Raw genomic sequence first — 19,447 nt, 5'->3', positions numbered from 1 at the left:
AACCACACATAAATAATTCATCAGTTGCATGTGCAAGATTTTACAGAAAGGTCACAAAGGGTCCAAGTAAATGCTAAAACGTGCCACTAAGATGCCACTGGTCCTTACACATCCCATACACCCTTGTGCTTGCAGCCTTGCAATGACGTTGCAAAGTGTCACTGGCGACAGACCGCATGATACCACAAGCCCAGGTTGAGGATTGGAGCAATGATGCTATACTGTATTCTATACCTCAGCTCTGCCGTGTGTGTGTGTGTGTGTGTGTGTGTGTGTGTGTGTGTCAAAAGTGCAGACGTTCAGCTTAAAGGAGCAATAATACCCGCCCAGCCTGAACATTTCTGACATTTATTCAGGTTTATTATTTTATAGAAAAAAAGACAGACACATTACATTTATCAAGTATATGAATCCATCCCTGAGGCTGACTCTGAATTGCCTTCATCCATGTCCATGTCTTCTACATTCTCTGAGCCAAACCCACAGACTTCGTCCAGTGCTAGTTCTACAATGGAAGAAAAAAAATACTGTTAAGATGGTTGACACCTGTTCTGCCCTACAAAGCAAAACGACAGTAACTGCAGAGTTTAAATGCAATAAATGTGGAAATGTCTACCCAAAACTACTCAGACTTTTTTAAGTCATTTTACTCAGTTTGGAGCTCTGCACAGTTACTGCTTTTTTCTTTGGAGGGCAGTGTTGCACTTTCACAGTGATATAGTCAATGCTTTTCATTCCCCATTTTCATTGCATTTTCCAGCTTTGTGATCAACCAGGCTCATCCAATATCAGCCTTACCAGTTGGATACTTCTGTGATAACAGGACCAACATCTTGGCTTCAACATCTACTGTAGAAGGCATCTCTGATGATGCAATATTTATGACCATTAACTTAAAATCTAACATAATGTCATGCAATTTAATAATATCCCAGAGGAGCCCTACAGTACCTTCGCTCTCCTTGACGTTGGGGAACTTCTGGAAGGTGTCTCCGATGATATAATGTGTGTGACAATTAACTTGATGTCTAATTATAATGTCATGTGGTGTTATCTAAGAGAAGTTCCATACCTTCACTCTCCTTGATGTTTGGGAACTTCTGGAAGGTGTCTCGTATGATGGGCACCATCTGCTCGTACATGTGCATGACCTCCAGGCTGTGGTCGTGGAAGTTGGAGTCGTACTGCACCAGCCAGCCCAGCGCCACCAGCCCCTCCCGCACCACCGTCACGCCGGGCACCGCCCAGCTGGCGCTCTTGCCCTGGCGCCACATGGCCTGGTGCAGCAGCAGAACCTCCCTGTGGAGCAGCACCACCAGCGTTCGCACCACCTGGGGGGACACACACATACGCACACAGACAGGCACACATGCACACACGCGTGCACAAATCCCCACACACACACACAAACATAGCATCATTATGAAGCATCACTTTTTGACTATATTGGCAATATTGGTCGCCGCGAGAATGCCTATGGCGTTTAAAACTGCCGCTGCACTCCAAACCCTGCCCTTGCAGCAACATAACTTCCCTGATTTGGTTTAGGGAAGGGTCAAGGCTTAGGCGACCAAGATATCGGTGTCAAATTTTACCACTTAGTCAAATGACGTTGAAAAAAGAGGACAGGGGTATAACAAGGACAGGGACTTTGTTACACAATTTTGAAATGATTTCAAAAATATTTAATTAGCCTTTTAGTGCACTTCGTTGCTCCGCAATTCGCTGTTTGCTGAGCTTCAGGAACAAATGTATAACAGAAGGTGGGTCTTATGATGGTTAACATTTCTAAAGATAAAGCAGGCCCATTGTAATCATCAGCAGCCTCGTCTTGATTGTGGATGATAAATGCTGTGAATGTCAGCAGTGATATTATATACAAATATATCAGAAAAATACAAATATTCAACTTCATTCTACAAATACAGTACTTACTGTATATGGAGGAAAAATCCCAGTTGCATTGACTTTTCAACATGATGTCAACAACATGTGGGCCAAGAAGTCATAAACGTGTACCGTACCTCGCTGTTGCACTGACACGACGACTCAAAGAATGTTGCCCATAGGAACGACCTCTGGCAAAACAATGTAGACAAAAACCGGATCACCTGTCAAAAGAAAATGCATCTGATCATACCATTAACTTTACAACAGGTCTCACAAAATGACTATGAAACTGATATTGAAATTACCGGTAAGAAAGGAATGGTGGTTAGAATGGCAGTACGCACGTGGTATTGATTAAAAAAATATGAACACTATCATACTTGACCAACAACAAATAATGTGCCTGTGTCTTAATCAGTAATGTCATACCTCTATCTCTAGTTTCATCCAGAGATCCTTATTGGTAATACTCTTATCTGGTCTCGAGACTACATATTTGAATACTTTGAGAAAGGGACAAGGATCTGTAAGACAAAAACATAACATAATAAATTGTATTAGATACATTTACATACAGTATTAGATTACATTTACATTACAATTGAAATGGTCACATATAATTAGCTGACAATTCTGAAGTTCCTGGTTTTGTGCATAGTGTTAAATGCATATTCAGCTAAACATTCATGTGATGAACATGACTTTTTTCTGCTAGTGAATGTTTGTATGTATGCATGCCGATGTGTGCTGCATGTTTGATCTGTGCAACGTCTATTATCAGAATCCTGCTGGACACCTTCATTTTTGTTGTGGATCAATAAACTGTATCCACTCTCTACTCTACTTTTAATGTTTATTCACTGACATGCTGACCTAGCCAAGGTGTGCCCTCCTAGTGACGCAACATCTTCAGCGTTGCTTCTAGTCAGGCCCGCCAGGAGTACAAATATCGTTTGTACAAAGGAGTACAAATACAGAATACAAATATCTAGGGCTGGGTATCGCAGCCATGTTCCTGTATCGATTCGATTTCGATTCTTAGGGATTTGAATCGATTAATCACGATTCAATTCGATTTGATTAGATGCATTCTGAATCGATTCAATCCGTTCCCTTCTTGGTGCCAGGATTTCCCCCAAAAGATGCTGTTGCCTATTTTTATATAAAAAATGTCAAAGGGCTGTGGCTTGACAGTGTTAACAGATTGCTAATTTGTAATAAGTAGGCCTAGGCCTAATTGACTAATACCTACTGGGTATTTTCCATAGACCTGTATTAAACAAAAAGATCAAAAAGAAACAGGATTTTGTGCCCTGTGAATTGATTATGTGAATTTCGATTCGATTCTATCGATTATCGATTAACTCAATTATTTTACCCAGCCCTACAAATATCGTTTCTGAGCTCCGGAAAAATCGGGAACTCCTCCCACTTTGTCGGGAAGCAAACAACTAGTAGCAAACCAAGGGAGGCGATTCAGCCACACCGTATGGGAAATGTTAATTGTTATTCTCTTGGTAAGACCAAATCTGGAAAAGATTTGAAAGTCGATGATAATCAGGCTAATGCTGACCCACTCACATTGATGAGAGATTAGCTTTCCCAAGACGTCATCGCTGCTGACCAATATGGTCAAAAGTCGCAGAGTAAGAAGTACAGTGTTGTATGTTGAGCCAGAAGATAAGCACTGTGTCATGGTCGGGTTGGTCAGGACACAGTCAAACCTACACAGACAGGAAAGCAGAGGAAACACATTTACCTTTAGTAAGCATATGGAAATGATGGTTGAGGTGTGAAATCCAGTTAAGTTATCTTCATTCATGAACATAATATGGCTTAAAAATAAACGATACGAGGACACATTGTGAAAGTGGAAATGGATAGATCTTCATTGATAAAAGGGCCTTTACAAATGCCACATTCCATTTGCAGTTGGATCACATTTTCAAAGTAGCTGTGTGCATTGACAAGTGGAAATGTCGGCCCTACCGTGGCACTGTACGGTAGGTCACTCGTACATGGCTGACCCAGGTTTCCATTCCGGCTTGGGTCCTTTGCCGGCCCTTCCCTGTCACTCTCCCACTCACTTCCTGTCCAACTCTTCACTGCACTATCGTAATAAAGGCCAAAAATGCCCCAAAAGTGGAAATGTCATCTGACTAGTCAGCAGGAATTGGCCGACTAGGAAATAGACTGACCAAATGGAGCACGGTATACTGTAAGTGCACTAAATATATATATATATTAGGGTGCATCAAACGCCCCAACGTTTGAAAATCCTGCTCTGCTTTTGCAAAATTGTTCCTTTGTAATAACATAACACCCTTGTAAAATCTTAGCGATTTTGGTTGATGTTAAAGGGTGGCACAATATGCTTGACATTAGTGTTTTTACACTATTTTGTTCAAAACTAGTAAAGAGAATCAGTTGGAGGAATGCTCCAGTTCCCTCTCCGCTTTCCCAGATTTTAAATTCCCTGTGCGTCTTTTTTAGAGCCCCTTCAGCAAGGTTTTAGCCCCCATTTGCTAATATTTTAGCCATGTTCAAACACCCATATATCCACCCTTTAGCCATTTGTTGAGGTTTTGATGTCCTGGGGAAGTGGAGAAGCAACTGGAGCATTCTACCAAATGACTGCCCTTACTGTTTTTGATCGAAATAGTCTCAAAATACACTTTGCACAGATTAAGCTAAAAATGGCCATTCACTACCATTCAAAATGTCAAGCCTATTGTGCCACCCTTTAACATCAATCACATGTTCTAGAAATTTAAAAGGGAGTTTTGATAGTGCAAAGGAACAATACTGCAAGAGCAGAGTTGGATAATGCAAAGTTTTACATTTTCCAGGGGCACCCTAATATACATATTTTGTCAAAATTGAGTTTAGACTGGAAATGGTGGGTCCTGTTTTAGAGATATTGCCATGTCGAATTTGCAGTAACTATGTATAACATCCAAACTAATATCATGACTTCAAGGATTTTTTTCTCAATTTCAATGTTGCCATAGTTACTGCACGGCAGTATAAGCCTGATGTGTTACCCACAAACCTGTGGAGCTGTTCTTCACTTGCCCGCTCCGCCAGCAAGCTCAGTGCACCAAGACTTGTAGTTACAACCAACTCCCTCTGGATGGCGCTGGCAGTGTAGCTTGGATCCGCCAGCTGCACCAGCCACCGAAGTAGTGGATGGTGCTGTGGAGCTAATGCTAGTACCGATCTGTCCGTCTGCATGGCGTTACAGTCCGTAGAGGACCCTGGCTGTGGACTGCTGAGTCCAGCAGCAGTAATAGCACCGGCGGTAGCCGGGCCCGTCATCGCCTCCAGGTCCTGTGCTGTGGGGGCCAGCAGAGAGCTCACTGCCTCGTCGCTCTCAGACACGATGAGCCTTAGGGCCTTGAGGGACGCCAAGGCCATGTCTTCCTGAGACGCCAGCCACTCCTCCGGATTGGACGACAAGGTACTGGAGGAGGAGGAGGAGGAGTCAGAGAGACACGACATGCCACGGCCCCCATGCAGAGGACTCTTGGCCAAGGAGGCATCGAGGGCGGCCAGCGTCTGGCAGTAGAGGCTGAGGTGGTACTCCAGTAAGGGGAGAAGGTGCGACGCCCCCGGGGTTCTCTTCTGGAGCGAGGCGGCCAGACGGGCTGACGAGGGGTTATTGAAGCGTGCGAGCGGGGGCTGATGGCTGGAGGCCAGCGAGCTCAGCCCCCCCATGGCGAGGCTCTGTAGCCGGCTGAAGCGGTCTCCGGCGCGGGGCGGAGTCGATGGGTCTGCTGGGGACGAGGAGGACGAAGGCGTGCACAAGGACTTGCTGGAGATATGGGGAATGGAGAAACACCATGTTAACAATACAAGTACATAGTGAAACCTTAGAAGAAGCCTTAAAATATATGCAATGAGATACTTTTATTGACCATTTTTAATAATGATAATAACAATAATATGTTTTATTATTTTTATTTTATTATTAACTTTCAAAATACCCAGGACACTTTACAGGGCAAAATGGTCTTTCTTTTTTTTGGGATAAAAAACCTGCTCAAAATCCCCTTAGAACACTGCTGGATCTTGAACATGGCCTAATATATACATAAAATAACATTGATAACAAACCATCCAGTCCATTTTTAAACAGTGCGCTTGTAATCATTGAAGGGGGTCACTGTCATGTCCATCAAACTCAACTGTGTGTGTGTGTGTATGTGTGTGTGTGTGTGTGTGTGTGTGTGTACAGTGAGAGTAGTATTTTGATCTCTTGCTGATTTTGTTGGTTTGTGTACTAATGATGACACGATCAGTCTATAATTTGAATGGTATTTGTATTCTAACATAGGGAGACAGAATATCAAAAAGAAAATCCAGAAGTTACAACCTATCAAAGTTATAGACTGATTATCTCTTTATTAGTAGACAAACCAACAAAATCAGCAAGGGATCAAATACTTTTTACTCTCGCGCGCGCGTGTGTGTGTGTGTGTGTGTGTGTGTGTGTGTGTGTGTGTGTGTGTGTGTGTGTGTGCGCGTGTGTGTGCGTGCGTGTGCGCATACGTGTGTGTGTGTGTACGTACAAGCAGATGGAGTTGGACTGGGGGATGAGGCTGGACAGGGAGTCTGGGCTGAGGCACAGCAGGTGGCAGAGGCCCAGAGAGCTGGGGTCCAGAGGGTGCTGCAGCAGCAAGTTGACCAGTGCAGAGCCTGCATTTGGACAAAGGGGATCAGACGGCAGTAGGGGATTATATGAAGAGCAGCTAGGCCCTCATGAATCACTTAAAAACACAAAACACAAATGGCTCTAATGGCTAAGGTACCATACTACTACGCCGGGGACCTGGGTTCGATTCTGGCCTGAGGTCTTTTCCTGAACCTCCCGACATCTCTCTCTCTCTCTCTCCCTAGTCTCAACCATTCCCTGCCATATCTTCCTTGTCATTGTCAAAATAAAAAGCTACCCAAAAGTACGTAAATAATAATGAAAAGACATAAAAAGACAGACAGGGTCAGACTTGGTAGAGATGATATGCAGAGTGCCAAGGCCCACACAAATCGCTTCATTATACAGTCATAAAGAGAAGGCTCATAGTCTTGTAGAAACCATCATCTAGTGAACAAACACTAGGTGAATAAGAAAATGAGAGTAAAGCTCATTGATCCAACTGTGAAAGTATCATGATGGCAAAATGTAGGTAAATTTAATTATCTTTGTGCATAATGTTGGCTTGGAACTTTCACTTTCTTGCCATTAGTGATGGGATAGTTTGAGAGAGATTCAGGAAATACTGTATATGGAAAAGCCACACAGTGGTTTGAAGAATTGACCCCAGACCTTGAACCCAGTTCCCCAGATATGTAGTACAGGCATCAAGCTTATAACTGATCCAAAACATTTACTTTAAAATGTCAGATAAAATACCTGTAAAACTAAGCTATTGCACATTATCTTTTGTTTGTTGGTTAGCTCTTACAACGGTATTACAATGGTCTTGACCAACATGGTGATAACACAACATGATGACATCAATGTTGCCGTTACAACTACGTAACTGTTTTGACAACTCTGCTTAACATTTTGACAAAACTGATTTAACTTTAAACTCAAGAGTTAATACAATTCTTGTCCCATAGTGCATAAAATATGCATCATTCATTCCCGCATCGCTTGCAAGAAACCAACTCACCTCGGTTTAGCCTTGGGGGTGGCCACATATCCACAGGTGTTTCTGTTTCAGTGTTGGCTTTGGTCTGTTTGGTGGAAGCTAATCACAACAACACAGAAAGCAATGAGGATGATTAAAAAATACAGATTTTCATGGTGCTTTATTAAATGTGGTTTAATCATTGAATTTAATTATATTTAATAAGTAATGCATGTACTGGTAATTAACACAATATTTATTGGAAAAAATAGTGCTCCTGTACTGTATATGTTTTAAAGGTGCACTGTAATATGTTTAGTAGTTAATTTCCAGAATTCATGCTGCCCATTCACAAATGTTACCTTTTTAACAAATACTTACCAGCACCATTAAATTCTAAGTAATCATTATGACTGGGAAAGTTGCATTTTGCATACATGAAAAGGGGGATCTTTTCCATGGTCCGCCATTTTGAATGTCCAGAAATGGGCCTTTTTAGCTGCAAAACTTACCGTCCTTTGGTCAGACTAGTAAATATTGGTTTACTATTTATTAATATTCATAAAAAGATCTTTTGAAATTTGGAAAAAGGCAGCACAGTTTCAATGAGCAACATAGTTGCAATACCTACTCTGGCCACAATCTTAAACGGTGCACCTTTAAAATCTTTTTGGGCCTACCGGGTTCAGGAGCAGATTTTGAAGAAGGGCGTCGAACGGGTATCTGTGCAGTGAAGGTCTCCTTGGTGATAAAAGAACTGGGTCCTGGAGAAGCACGACTTGTGGCCTCCTGGGAAAAAGCGGCTGAGGACATAGTCTTGGGGCTAGTGACATAAGCGGAAATGCACACACCACACACACACACACACCGTCATCTTTGTGGCTGGTGACAAACAGAGGGTAGTGACATCAGCATACAGTACACTCAGAGACATAGTCACTATTCGGATCAAGACACAGTGGTAAGAACACACACAAACACAAAAGAGATGAAGTTCTGGATGTTTCAAGACATTTCTTTTTTTCAATTAAAAATCACTGGTAGGTGATTGGTGACCTACAGTACACCTTCTGGACCCCGTACACAATTTCCGATGCTGAAGGTGTCTGCATTTGATCATCACATTATATGTATGTGTATATATTTTTTTTATTTACATGCTTTGAAATGTCTGTCTGCAAAACTATTATACTATAAAAAATAAACTACTATAAAAAACTACTATAAAAATTTAAGTGCATGATCATTAATTGGAGGGCTCAAATGATCAAAACATAAAAAAATTATCGTGGAATTTCACAGAGTCCTCATATATTTCCAAGCACAGGTGCAGCAAGGTTCCTTCCTCTGGTCTGCATAAAATGGAACTTGTGTGGCTCGACAACTTACAAAAGAAGGCACTCTCAGCATGACGCCGACACCTGTCCGTTTTCTTTTGAGAGCCTTTGGAAAAGGGTTGCAAACCATACTGACATATGCAAAATAACTAACGCTGACCTGCTTTTGGCAGAAGGTGTTCCGGGGTGCTTCCCTCTCTCAGACTGCTGAAGTTTGGTCTTCATGTTGTTGATTTCTGCGTCTTTAAAATGAAGCTCAGACTGTAGGGACTGGAGCTGCAAAAATTGAGGCAACCTTATCAGAAATCCACTATCGCCAATGCAATACAATAATATCAAGTTTGAGAATCGCTGCTCTAAAATAACACTTTATTATTACTATTACATTACATTCCTATATTACACTTAGCTGATGCTCTTTATCCATAGCGACTTCAAGTTATTGGTTACAGTCCCTGGTGCGGTGTGTGGTTAGGTGCCTTGCTCAAGGGCACCTCAGCCATGGAGTGTGGTAGGGAGTGGAAGAGTGGGTGCAACCCTCTGATCTCAAACCCATCTCCCTAACCATTAGGCCACGGCAGCCCCACCTCACAGCAGCACCAGGGTTTCCCCCAGCACTTTATTGCTAGGGCGGCCAGTCCACCTTGACAAGAAACACCTACTTTTGAAGGAGGAAACCAACGCACACCAGAGGTTTCGAGGTGCAGGTAGCGGGTGCAAGATCAATTTTGTAGAAGAAGATACCGCACTCTTGTCCATCGTGCTGCAATTTATTAACAAAACAACGTTTTGGCACGATGGAGTGTGCGGTATCTTCTTCTACAAAAAAGAAACACCTACTACCTTGACTAGGTGTCCTGCAAAGATAAAGATTTCATGTTGTAAATGTAATTTCTAAAGTTGCTTAACCAAAAAATATATACTTTTAACACCCCACCACCTTGACTAACAACCTTGACTAACAAGAAATCTGTGGGAAACGCTGGGCACCCACCTTCTTCATGAGCTCCTTCTCCTTGTCGCTCTGTGCCTGGGCCCTCTCCCTCTCCTGGTTGTACAGAGCCATCTTCTGCTGCTCCTTCTCCTGGTTGGCCAGACGCAGGGAGTCCCGCAGCACACGGATCTCCCCGTTCTTCATCAGGTTCTCCTCCTCCATCCCCTTCATCTACCATATACACACACAAGACACACATGATGGGAGGCTGTAGTGTAGTGCCATATGTATTCATTCCTTCATACATTCATTTCTGAAATATCGGGACAAAATGATCCTGTTCAAATCAAAGTATTTGTGGGCTACTGTGCTCCCTCTGCACTGCAGCTTTTTTTTCCGTCAGTTTCTTCATATGCACAGGAAAAGAATTCTTCATACAAGGAAAGGAATTTATCTTTTAAAGGCTACATTGGTTTAACGTTTTACTTAAGAAAATATTCACATATATGTGTTCCTGGTGACAACTCTTTAGAAAAATACCAGAGGATGGACAGAATGTACCTACCTTCTCCAAAAGAGAGGCTTGTTGGGCTTCCAACTTGCTGTAGTGGCTATGTTTTTCCTCGGTCTTGGAGGAGTCGCCATATCCTATCAGCGAGGAAAGCAAGGAAACAAAATGACATATTAGCCTTGACTTTGACCTATGAGTAGGCCTAAAACACAACTGCATTGTATTAGACTATAAGATGTGTTATGTTGTGATCATACTGAGCAAATCAACTTGAGATATTTTCTTAGAGGAAGAAGAGGAGGAGGAGGAACAACAACCATGTGTACTTCCATGGCGGATACCACTTGCTCCTGATGTGGCAGTACGTCCTCGGCTGGTGCCATTGGGTCCTGGTGTGACGGCACGTCCATCACTAATGGCACTTGGTCTTGGTGTAACTGTACGTCCATCACTGATGCCACTTGGTCCAGGACGATTGGAGGACAGGGAGAATGTTTTCCTGCCCTCTGGCTTGCCCCACGGAGCGCGAGAGTCGTCCTGAGCCCTGACAGCAGCGCTCGTGGTGGCAACTTGTGATGCTGCTAGGTCGATTTCATTGAAATCATCCTGAGTAAAGTCCTCATCGTCCGAAAATGGGTCAGGGTCCACATTGTGGCCATATTTCGAACGTTTACTTGGAGGGTAATCCATCCGTGTCGTGAGCAGGGGAAAAAAGAGGTTAGCATGAAAAAACAGACAACGTCATACTTGATCTTTCGCTGTGCACCAAGACCAACAGGCAGGCGAAGAAACCATCTTGATGGAGAGTCAGTGCTTTAAGGTAACTGTCAGTTACATCAGAGATCTGCATAACATTCAGATTTAATATTCTTGAGCAGACTAACTGTAATAAGGTGGCGCGGCGGTACCCATCTTTAGTGGTGAAGTTGGTGAGGATGTAGACTAGTTCTAGCTCAACAGCAGCTAGTTCAACGTTCAACCAGTGCGTTCAGCAGTTTGCCATTGTCGTGACAGGAATTCTTTCTTCGTCCGAATAACTTTGATAAACGTATTTCCCTTGTTTACGAATGGTATCCGAGCCTTTAATGCGCTATTAAATTGTACTTTTACTCTTCTATGCGAACAATAAAGGGGAATGTTATGAACTGAAAGTCCACGCTTGTGTGTCCAAGGCAGCGGCAGAATGTTGTCCATTGATAGCGCATTTCATTGGTTGAATAGCGTTATGGCGGTACGGGAACCTCTGAGGGACAATTTGGTTAGAGCTACTTCGTTGCTCCCACTTTATAGTTTCTCCACTAGGGGTAGCCAAAGTCCTTCTTGGACAATCTCCCTAAAGATACACTTCTGATCCAGGGGAGTACTTCAAGGAGCTGTCTCAGTAAACCAGGCAGTGCTGGACAAAGTAAAAGTAAAAGTAAAAAAGAAAAAAAAAAGAAACACAGTTTCTTTCCAACAAAGGTAACTTATCTGAGTAAAAGTAGACCAATGTTTGTCTTACGATAAGCTGATTCTGCACAGGTTGGGTTGAGTTTGTGGTGGGTCCTTGTTAGGTTTTTATTGTTTTTCAGTAATAACAAAGTCTATCTCAATAGGTAGGTAAAATGGAGTAAACGGTGTAACAGCTATGTATGTGCTACTGTTGTAATTACACCACGAAAGTACTTTTACTTTTACTTTGTCCACCACTGAAACCAGGTTAAATTGACCTTGAGAGGTAGTGGTAAATCATCTACAGTGCCACCAGTTAGCACCCTTGAAGCTTAAGCACATTATGGGACATATCTCCAGACAACAAATAATAAGGTCAACCATGATTTTTCTATAGATAGATTGTGGTTGATACTAAATATAAAAATGATCAACAGCAATGAATACTAAACTACGAGAGGGGAAAAAAATGAAGAAGGTCAAGCTCCTGGAATATTGGCACCCTTTACTGGATACCATTGTGGAAACCTAATTTGACTCAAATATGGTAGATAACATATGGGAATCACCTTTGACAAAGTGCTTTTGCCCATAGGACATGAATTAGGCCAGGATTTTTTTATATTTGTGTTTTAAATAGCCATCTGTTACATCTTGTGCGTCTTTGACAAATGTGAAGACAGAGGGGCTGCCTGAGGACACCAGAAATACAATTATTTGCAAGAACAAGACCTCCAAATAATAAAAGGTCATCTCAAAAGACCCTTACAATTTCCAACACTGTGTTGTGTTATTCCGAAATCTGCCAAACAGGGAGCTGTGAAGAACATCCTTGGATGTGGGGTTAAGGGAAGAAATTATGATAGAAGTCTGTAGAAGTCTGTGCAAATAATGACAATACACAGGGTCTAACATCTACAGACCTGAAGGTCAACTTTGAACTGTTATGGGAGGTTTATTTCAATAAGCGTCACGAGTTAAACACTACACAAAGTATTGGTTTTTGGTTTGAGGCAAAGGGAGACCACATTGCTTCATGAAAGTCATAAAAGGGAACACCTGAAGTCTGTATAAAAGAATACAGGGAAAGCACAGCCCTTTTATGAATGTGTTAAGGTCAGATGAAGCAATAGTACAGCTTTTCAGTGACGCACACTAACAGCACGTTTGCATATTCTGCAAGAAAGTCTTTAAGGAAAAGGACACCCTACCAGAAATTAAGCATGGTGTCAAATCTATAATATTATGTCACCCCATTGATGTATTAGGTATTGGAGGCTTTGACCATATCACAGGTATCATGACAGGCATCACAGGTGTCATCATTTGCAGGAAAATGTGTAACCATGTGCAAGAACACTTGTTTTGAGGTGAAGATCATGTTCACTCCAGCAAGACAAAAACCCAAAGCACACCCAAATGCACATATCAAAATGCCACTAGAGAAATGCAAGAAGCTCGTAGACGAATACCAAAACCTTTGGAGGCAGCTTTTGCTGTCTAATGATGTGAGTTCAATCCGTTAAGGAGGGGTGCCAATATACATGGACATGCCCTTTTTCATGTTTTTGCTTGAAATTACAAAATGCATTTGGAAAAAAAATACTTTGCTATTCTAAATATCTTTAGAACTTCAATTAAAAGATCCTGTTGGTAAAAGTTGTTTATATTTCCATTTATTTCTGGATATATTGCACATTTTGTAAATAAAATTGGTGCCAATACCAACTGACGGCGCTGTAATAAAAGGCCTGGAGTCATCATTTTATAGATTAAATGACACATGTGGGCTGTCTAGCAGTTTTGCCACTTCCTAGCTTAACTTTGCCAGGTTAATCACTTAAAGGGCAACTCCTGCCAATTTCAATGTGCTGTTGTATTGCTCACGCTACCCTTGACTTATCAGTACCCGGTGACGCCGCAGTTTTTGGTCCAGCCCTATCCGAGATATGAGCTATTCTAATGGGGGCAACTTTTGTTTACATTTTTAAAAAATGAGCATAGGCCTACTCCAAAGGTTTTCCCAAAAGGTATCGCTGTTTGCTAGCTGTCTGCTGATGTTGTATAACCTTTTGAATGTTTTTGGGAATAAATAAAAATGTTTTCCACCACCTGTTAAAGAAAGGAGCTGTGTTTCAGTGGACTGAGCACCATCAAGAGGCTTTCACATAGCTCAAAGAAATTGACAACTGCCCCAGTATTAGGATACCCCATAGCAGAAGGCCAGTACATCCTCGATACCGATGCATCCAACCATAGTGTGGGAGCTGTTCTGTCACAACTCCAGTGGGGAGAGGAGCGGGTACTGACATATGGCAGCAGTCACCTTACACCAGCTCAGCAGAGGTATTGCGTCACCTGACGTGAACTTCTTGCTGTGGTGCACTTTACCCGTCAGTTCCGTCACTACCTACTAAAGAAGTTCTTGTTACGAACAGATCATGGCAGCCTCACCTGGCTCTTCCGATTCAAGTATCTTGAAGGTCAACTGGCCAGGTGGCTGGAGGAGTTGAGCCAATACGACCTCCGCATAGAGCACAGAGCAGGCGTCAAGCACTCAAACGCTGATGGCATGTCAAGGCAAGGCACTGATGTGACTGCTACCAAGCTGGGAAGTACCTGTCAGAGTTACCATGCCAAGGTTGCAAGTAATGCCAGAGTACTGTCAGTGCTCACAGACACCAGTACCCCAAACGACCACCCCAGTAGTCAACTGGATGCAGTCTGTGAGCAACGACCAGCTTGCCCAACTCCAGAAAGCTGATCCTATCCTCTATATTCTCCATCAGTGGAAGGACACCAGCACACTTCCCTCTAAAGACCAAGTGATGCTCGAGAGCCCAGCAGTGAGGAAATTCTGACTGTGTTGGCCTCAGATTGTGAGATGCCAAGGAGTTCTCTTCTATCGCTGGGAGAGAGAAGACCAAGACCCAACACTGTTGTTGCTCTACAGGCTTGCCACAACCCACCTCACTCTGGACACCTGGGAGAATTGAAGACTCTGGAACGGCTGCGCCAAGGCTACCATTGGCATGGGATGCGAGAAGACGTTCATCTATTCCTGAAAAAGTGCCAATGCAAGGGAAGCAAAGCGACAGGAACGCTAAAGCGAGCCCAACTGCAAAGTTACCAAGCTGGTGCACCGTTAGACCGTCTCCACTTAGACATCCTCGGACCCTTTCCTTTATCAAGCTCAGGAAACAAATACATCCTCGTCATAATTGACCAATTCACCACGTGGGTTGAAGCCTTTGCGGTTCCTGACCAGGGGGCCGAAACAACAGCCAAGAAACTGGTCTACGAATTCATTGCTCGTTTTGGCTCTCCTCTCGAGTTACACACAGACCAGGGCCGTAACTTCGAGAGCTGCCTGTTCTCTAGTGTATGCAAGCTTCTGCAGATCACAAAGACCAGAACAACCCCCTACCATCCCGCCTCTAATGGTCAGGTAGAACGGTTCAACCAAACTCTGCTTCAGATGATAAGGTGCTATGTGGACAAAGATCAGAAAAATTGGGACGAACACCTGCCACTACTTACCTCCGCCTACCGCAGTTCCCGCCATGCAGTCACAGGCTTCTCTCACCCAACCAACTCATGTTCGGCCGAGACGTCCACCAACCCCACGACATTCAGTCAGGCACTGCAGAGCTCAAGTCTGATCGGATGGGAGTAGCCGACTTCCTCTTCCACCTCAAAGAAGACCTTGAGGCCCACCAGACAGCGAGAAAACATTTCCGCATGGCACAGGAGCGTCAGAAGAGGACATACAATGTAAGAGCACAAGAACAGTCTTACAGTGTCGGCGATCTGGTGTACGTGAAGGATGACACAAGGAAGAAAGGATTAAGCCCTAAGCTCCAGGCACCATGGACAGGCCCCTTCATCATTTCAGCTCGACGTGGCCCCGTCATCTACGAGATCCAAGGTGCTAAGCGCAGCAAGATAATGCATCACATCCGACTCAAGCCGTACACCAGTGAAGTCGTTCCTGCCTGGGTGGGACGTCAGAGGAGCCGTGTGCTACAGCAGCGCCAAGACTCGCCAGACCCATCACTAGAAGTAGATGCCCCACCAGTGCCGGGTGTTCAGCACCAAGACCTGCCCGACGCTTCACCTGACGTAGATGCTCCACAGGTGCCAGGCCAGCTAGACCTGAGACAACATCTCGTCACTGCACAGGAACGTCAGAAGACATATGAAGTACAAGCACAAGAACAGTCTTACAGTGTCAGCGACCTGGTGTACGTGAAGGATGACATAAAAAGGAAAGGACTATGCCCCAAGCTCCAGGCACCGTGGACAGGCCCCTTCATCATCTCAGCTCGCCGTGGCCCAGTCACCTACGAGATCCAAGGTACTAAGCACAGTCAGATCATGCATCACGACCGACTCAAGCCGTACACCAGTGAAGTTGTCCCTGCCTGGGTGGGACGTCAGAGGAGCCGTGTACTACAGCAGCGGCAAGACTCGCCAGACCCATCATGGAAAGTGGATGCTCCGAGGGGACCAGACCTGCCAAACTCGTTTCCTGAGGCGGGTGCTCCGAGGGGACCAGACCTGCCAGACTCGTCACCTGAGGCGGATGCTCCGAGGGGACCAGACCTGCCAGACTCGTCTCCTGAGGCGGATGTTCCGAGGGGACCAGACCTGCCAAACTCGTCTCCTGAGGCGGATGCTCCAAGGGGACCAGACCTGCCTAGTCTCCTGAGGCGGGTGCTCTGAGGGGACCAGACCTGCCTCGTCTCCTGAGGCGGTTGCTCCGAGGGTGCCAGGCCTACCAGACTCGTTTCCCGAGGCGGGTGCTCCGATAGGACCAGACCTGCCAAACTCGTCTCCTGCGGCAGGTGCTCAGAGGGGATCAGACCTGGCAGACTCGTTTCCCGAGGCGGGTGCTCCGAGGGGACCAGACCTGGCAGATTCGTTTCCCGAGACGGGTGCTCCGAGGGGACCAGACCTGCCAGACTCGTCACCTGAGGCGGATGCTCCGAGGGGACCAGACCTGCCAGACTTGTTTCCCGAGGCAGATGCTCCGAGGGTGCCAGACCTGCCTCGTCTCCTGAGGCGGGTGCTCTGAGGGGACCAGACCTGCCAGACTTGTTTCCCGAGGCGGATGCTCCGAGGGTGCCAGACCTGCCTCGTCTCCTGAGGCGGGTGCTCCAGGGGGACCAGACCTGCCTCGTCTCCTGAGGCGGGTGCTCCGAGGGGACCAGACCTGCCAGACTCGTCACCTGAGGCGGATGCTCGGAGGGGACCAGACCTGCCAGACTCGTCACCTGAGGCGGATGCTCCGAGGGGACCAGACCTGCCAGACTTGTTTCCCGAGGCGGGTGCTCCGGGGGGACCAGACCTGCCAGACTCGTCACCTGAGGCGGATGCTCCGGGGGGACCAGACCTGCCAGACTCGTCACCTGAGGCGGATGCTCCGGGGGGACCAGACCTGCCAGACTCATCCAGTCGACTCGCCGGCGAGGAAGACTTCCTCAGATCCAGACTACAGATAAGACTGTTACTTTAAGTGGGCGTATAGTTCACAAGCCTGATAGATTCAGAGACTAGATACTTGCCCAGTGACTTAAATGAATTACCTACCTTCCTTGCTTAACTGAGATGCTTACCGTAATTACTTAACTTAAAAAAAACAAAAACAAAAAAAAACTGCTCATACAGATACTTACCTGTAATTCATTAAATTTAAGAGATTCCTGTTTTGCTACGTGATAATTGACAGGAAATTATCCACTGCTTAATTGTATTTTCTGAATATTTTTAGAAGATTACTTAACCTCATTATTACCTTGTGTTATATGCAGGGCTTCGAACCGGTTCAAGGAACGAAAACGAAAACCAGGAACTTTTTGTATTTTACAGGGAACAGAAACGAAACCGGAAACGTTATTATTTTTTATGTTCTGGAACAGGAACACTTATTGAAAAATAATGGGAACCGGTTAATACCGGTCAATACCGTTCCTCAAACTTAAAAAAAAAGTCATTATTTTCCTGTGCATGTTACCATGACGACTCAGGTTCACGTCCTATGTGACATCAGACATTCTCTGACTGAATGGAGAGAGAGCTGTAGATTACAAAGTCTTCACTCCACATCTTAATTAAGAGAAACCACTGTCATACAAAAGGACAGAGTTTGCATTGCATTATTGTAAGACATTGCAGGGAAGCGCGTGAAAAGCGCAGCAACAATGTTCGGCGTTATTGGGCATCCATGGCTGCTTCAAATATGCACAAACTCACAATGTCCATCATAGTGCTCCCCGTGACCCAAGTCAGCGTGGAGCGCACATTTTCATCATTGAGGTTTATTCTCTGCTTCTCCGCTTAGGTCGTCCCTGAATGACAAAATTCTGGAGGATATTCTTTTCATCCGCTTGAATAAACAGTTTTGAATGTAGGCTGACTCATTTGCACTTCCGTCTTTCTTGGTTAACGTCAGTTAGGCCTATGGGGAGTAATCAGCTGACAGGAACGAAATTAACCGTTCCGGGAACAATATTTTTTGGTTCTAACCGGTTCGGGAACGTCAATTTATTGGTGGAACTCAGAACCGGAAACGTTATTATTCCGTTTCTGTTCGGAACAGAACGTTTGGAAAAAAATAACGGTTCAAAGCCCTGGTTAAATGTTATGAATGTGTTTCCTAGACATGCCAGTCGAGTCACCTGTACTGAAGGGACTCAGTACTCTTGAAGGAGGGGGATAGTGTAGAATCGCTCTGTTTGTCCCCCCTCTCTCCCCCTACGATATGATTCTAGTGTACCGATTGGCTGCCTCCCGCAGTCCTATTTTATAAGCAATGTTGACGTTCGATATCAGTTAGTCTTTTGTTTTATTATTGTTGTGGCTCGTCGCTCACTTAGCTTGGACGGAGGACCAATTCCTGTCTGAGCTAGAGCTTGAGCCGCCAATACCTTAGACAAAGTGTTTACTGTATTTGTATGCTGCATCGGTCTTCTATAAAGTTTGCTGAAGGACACTTTATTTATTTTTGTCGTGTGAAGTCATTACCCACGTCAAGAAACCCATAGCACGACAATATCATGTGCTATTGTTGTAATTACACCACAAAAGTACTTTTACTTTTACTTTGTTCACCACTGAAACCAGGTTAAATTGACCTTGAGAGGTAGTGGTAAATCATCTAATAAAAAGCTTGGAGTCATCATTTTATCGATTAAATGACACATGTGGGCTATCCAGCAGATTTGCCACTTCTTAGCTTAACTTTGCCAGGTTAATCACTTAAGCCTGTTGGAATACCCCACAGGCCTCTGACCCCAGTTGAAGACCTGAGGAATCCCACACGCCATCACAAATGATACCATATGGCACACATGGTGCTTAGCAGGCCATTTTTCTCATTCTTCTTAAGTTGTATCAGCAGTAGGCCCATTACTTTTTCCTGCTAAGATAATGTGCTCTGATGTGTGCAATATGGTTGATCTGCCTATGTCAGGCACATGTGTGCAATATCCTTGATCTGTCTCACAATTATGTGTAGGCTTCTAGACACCCTATGGACACATTCCTTTTGGATCAATCTGTAAAGATTCCCTTATCTGTCTGTGTCCTCCTGATTGTATGACCACAATGTCCTTCTGACTGGTGTGTAGGTTCAGTGTATTCTGCATATAACGAAAGAAGGTAAAGAAGCTTCCATGCGAGATATAGCCTACATACATCACATTAG

General features: G+C 44.4%; 1 protein-coding gene across 2 annotated transcripts; it reads right to left on the bottom strand.

Annotated features, from left to right (window-relative positions):
• Window positions 1-334: 334 nt before the first annotated feature.
• atrip (ATR interacting protein) lies at window positions 335-11,514 on the bottom strand. Of its 2 annotated transcripts, none has more exons than XM_063215077.1 (13): window positions 10,566-11,514; window positions 10,363-10,445; window positions 9,858-10,028; window positions 9,024-9,139; window positions 8,207-8,349; window positions 7,569-7,646; window positions 6,462-6,588; window positions 4,943-5,704; window positions 3,472-3,614; window positions 2,320-2,414; window positions 2,025-2,111; window positions 1,073-1,331; window positions 335-505 (listed from the first exon to the last, which is right to left on the bottom strand). In XM_063215077.1, the coding sequence occupies exons 1-13, from the start codon at window positions 10,996-10,998 to the stop codon at window positions 399-401; spliced, it is 2,604 nt and encodes an 867-aa protein (XP_063071147.1). In that variant the 5' UTR covers window positions 10,999-11,514; the 3' UTR covers window positions 335-398. The 2 variants fall into 2 exon arrangements, with proteins under 2 accessions (XP_063071147.1, XP_063071148.1); XM_063215078.1 differs by having other exon boundaries at window positions 10,626-11,514.
• Between the last annotated feature and the right edge of the window lie 7,933 nt (window positions 11,515-19,447).

This window comes from Engraulis encrasicolus, chromosome 14, assembly GCF_034702125.1.
Source record: "Engraulis encrasicolus isolate BLACKSEA-1 chromosome 14, IST_EnEncr_1.0, whole genome shotgun sequence".
NCBI lineage: Eukaryota > Metazoa > Chordata > Actinopteri > Clupeiformes > Engraulidae > Engraulis > Engraulis encrasicolus.
Note: the sequence above shows the minus strand (reverse complement) of the source record. Positions and strands in the feature narration are given on the sequence as shown.

Coding starts and splice junctions, on each gene's coding strand:
- atrip (XM_063215077.1), bottom strand. CDS start 10,998: ATGGATTACCCTCCAAGTAAACGTTCGAAATATGGCCACAATGTGGAC. Junction 10,029..10,362: donor AAGCCTCTCTTTTGGAGAAG/GTAGGTACATTC, acceptor TGTATATGGTAG/ATGAAGGGGATGGAGGAGGA. Junction 2,112..2,319: donor GGATGAAACTAGAGATAGAG/GTATGACATTAC, acceptor TTCTTTTGACAG/GTGATCCGGTTTTTGTCTAC.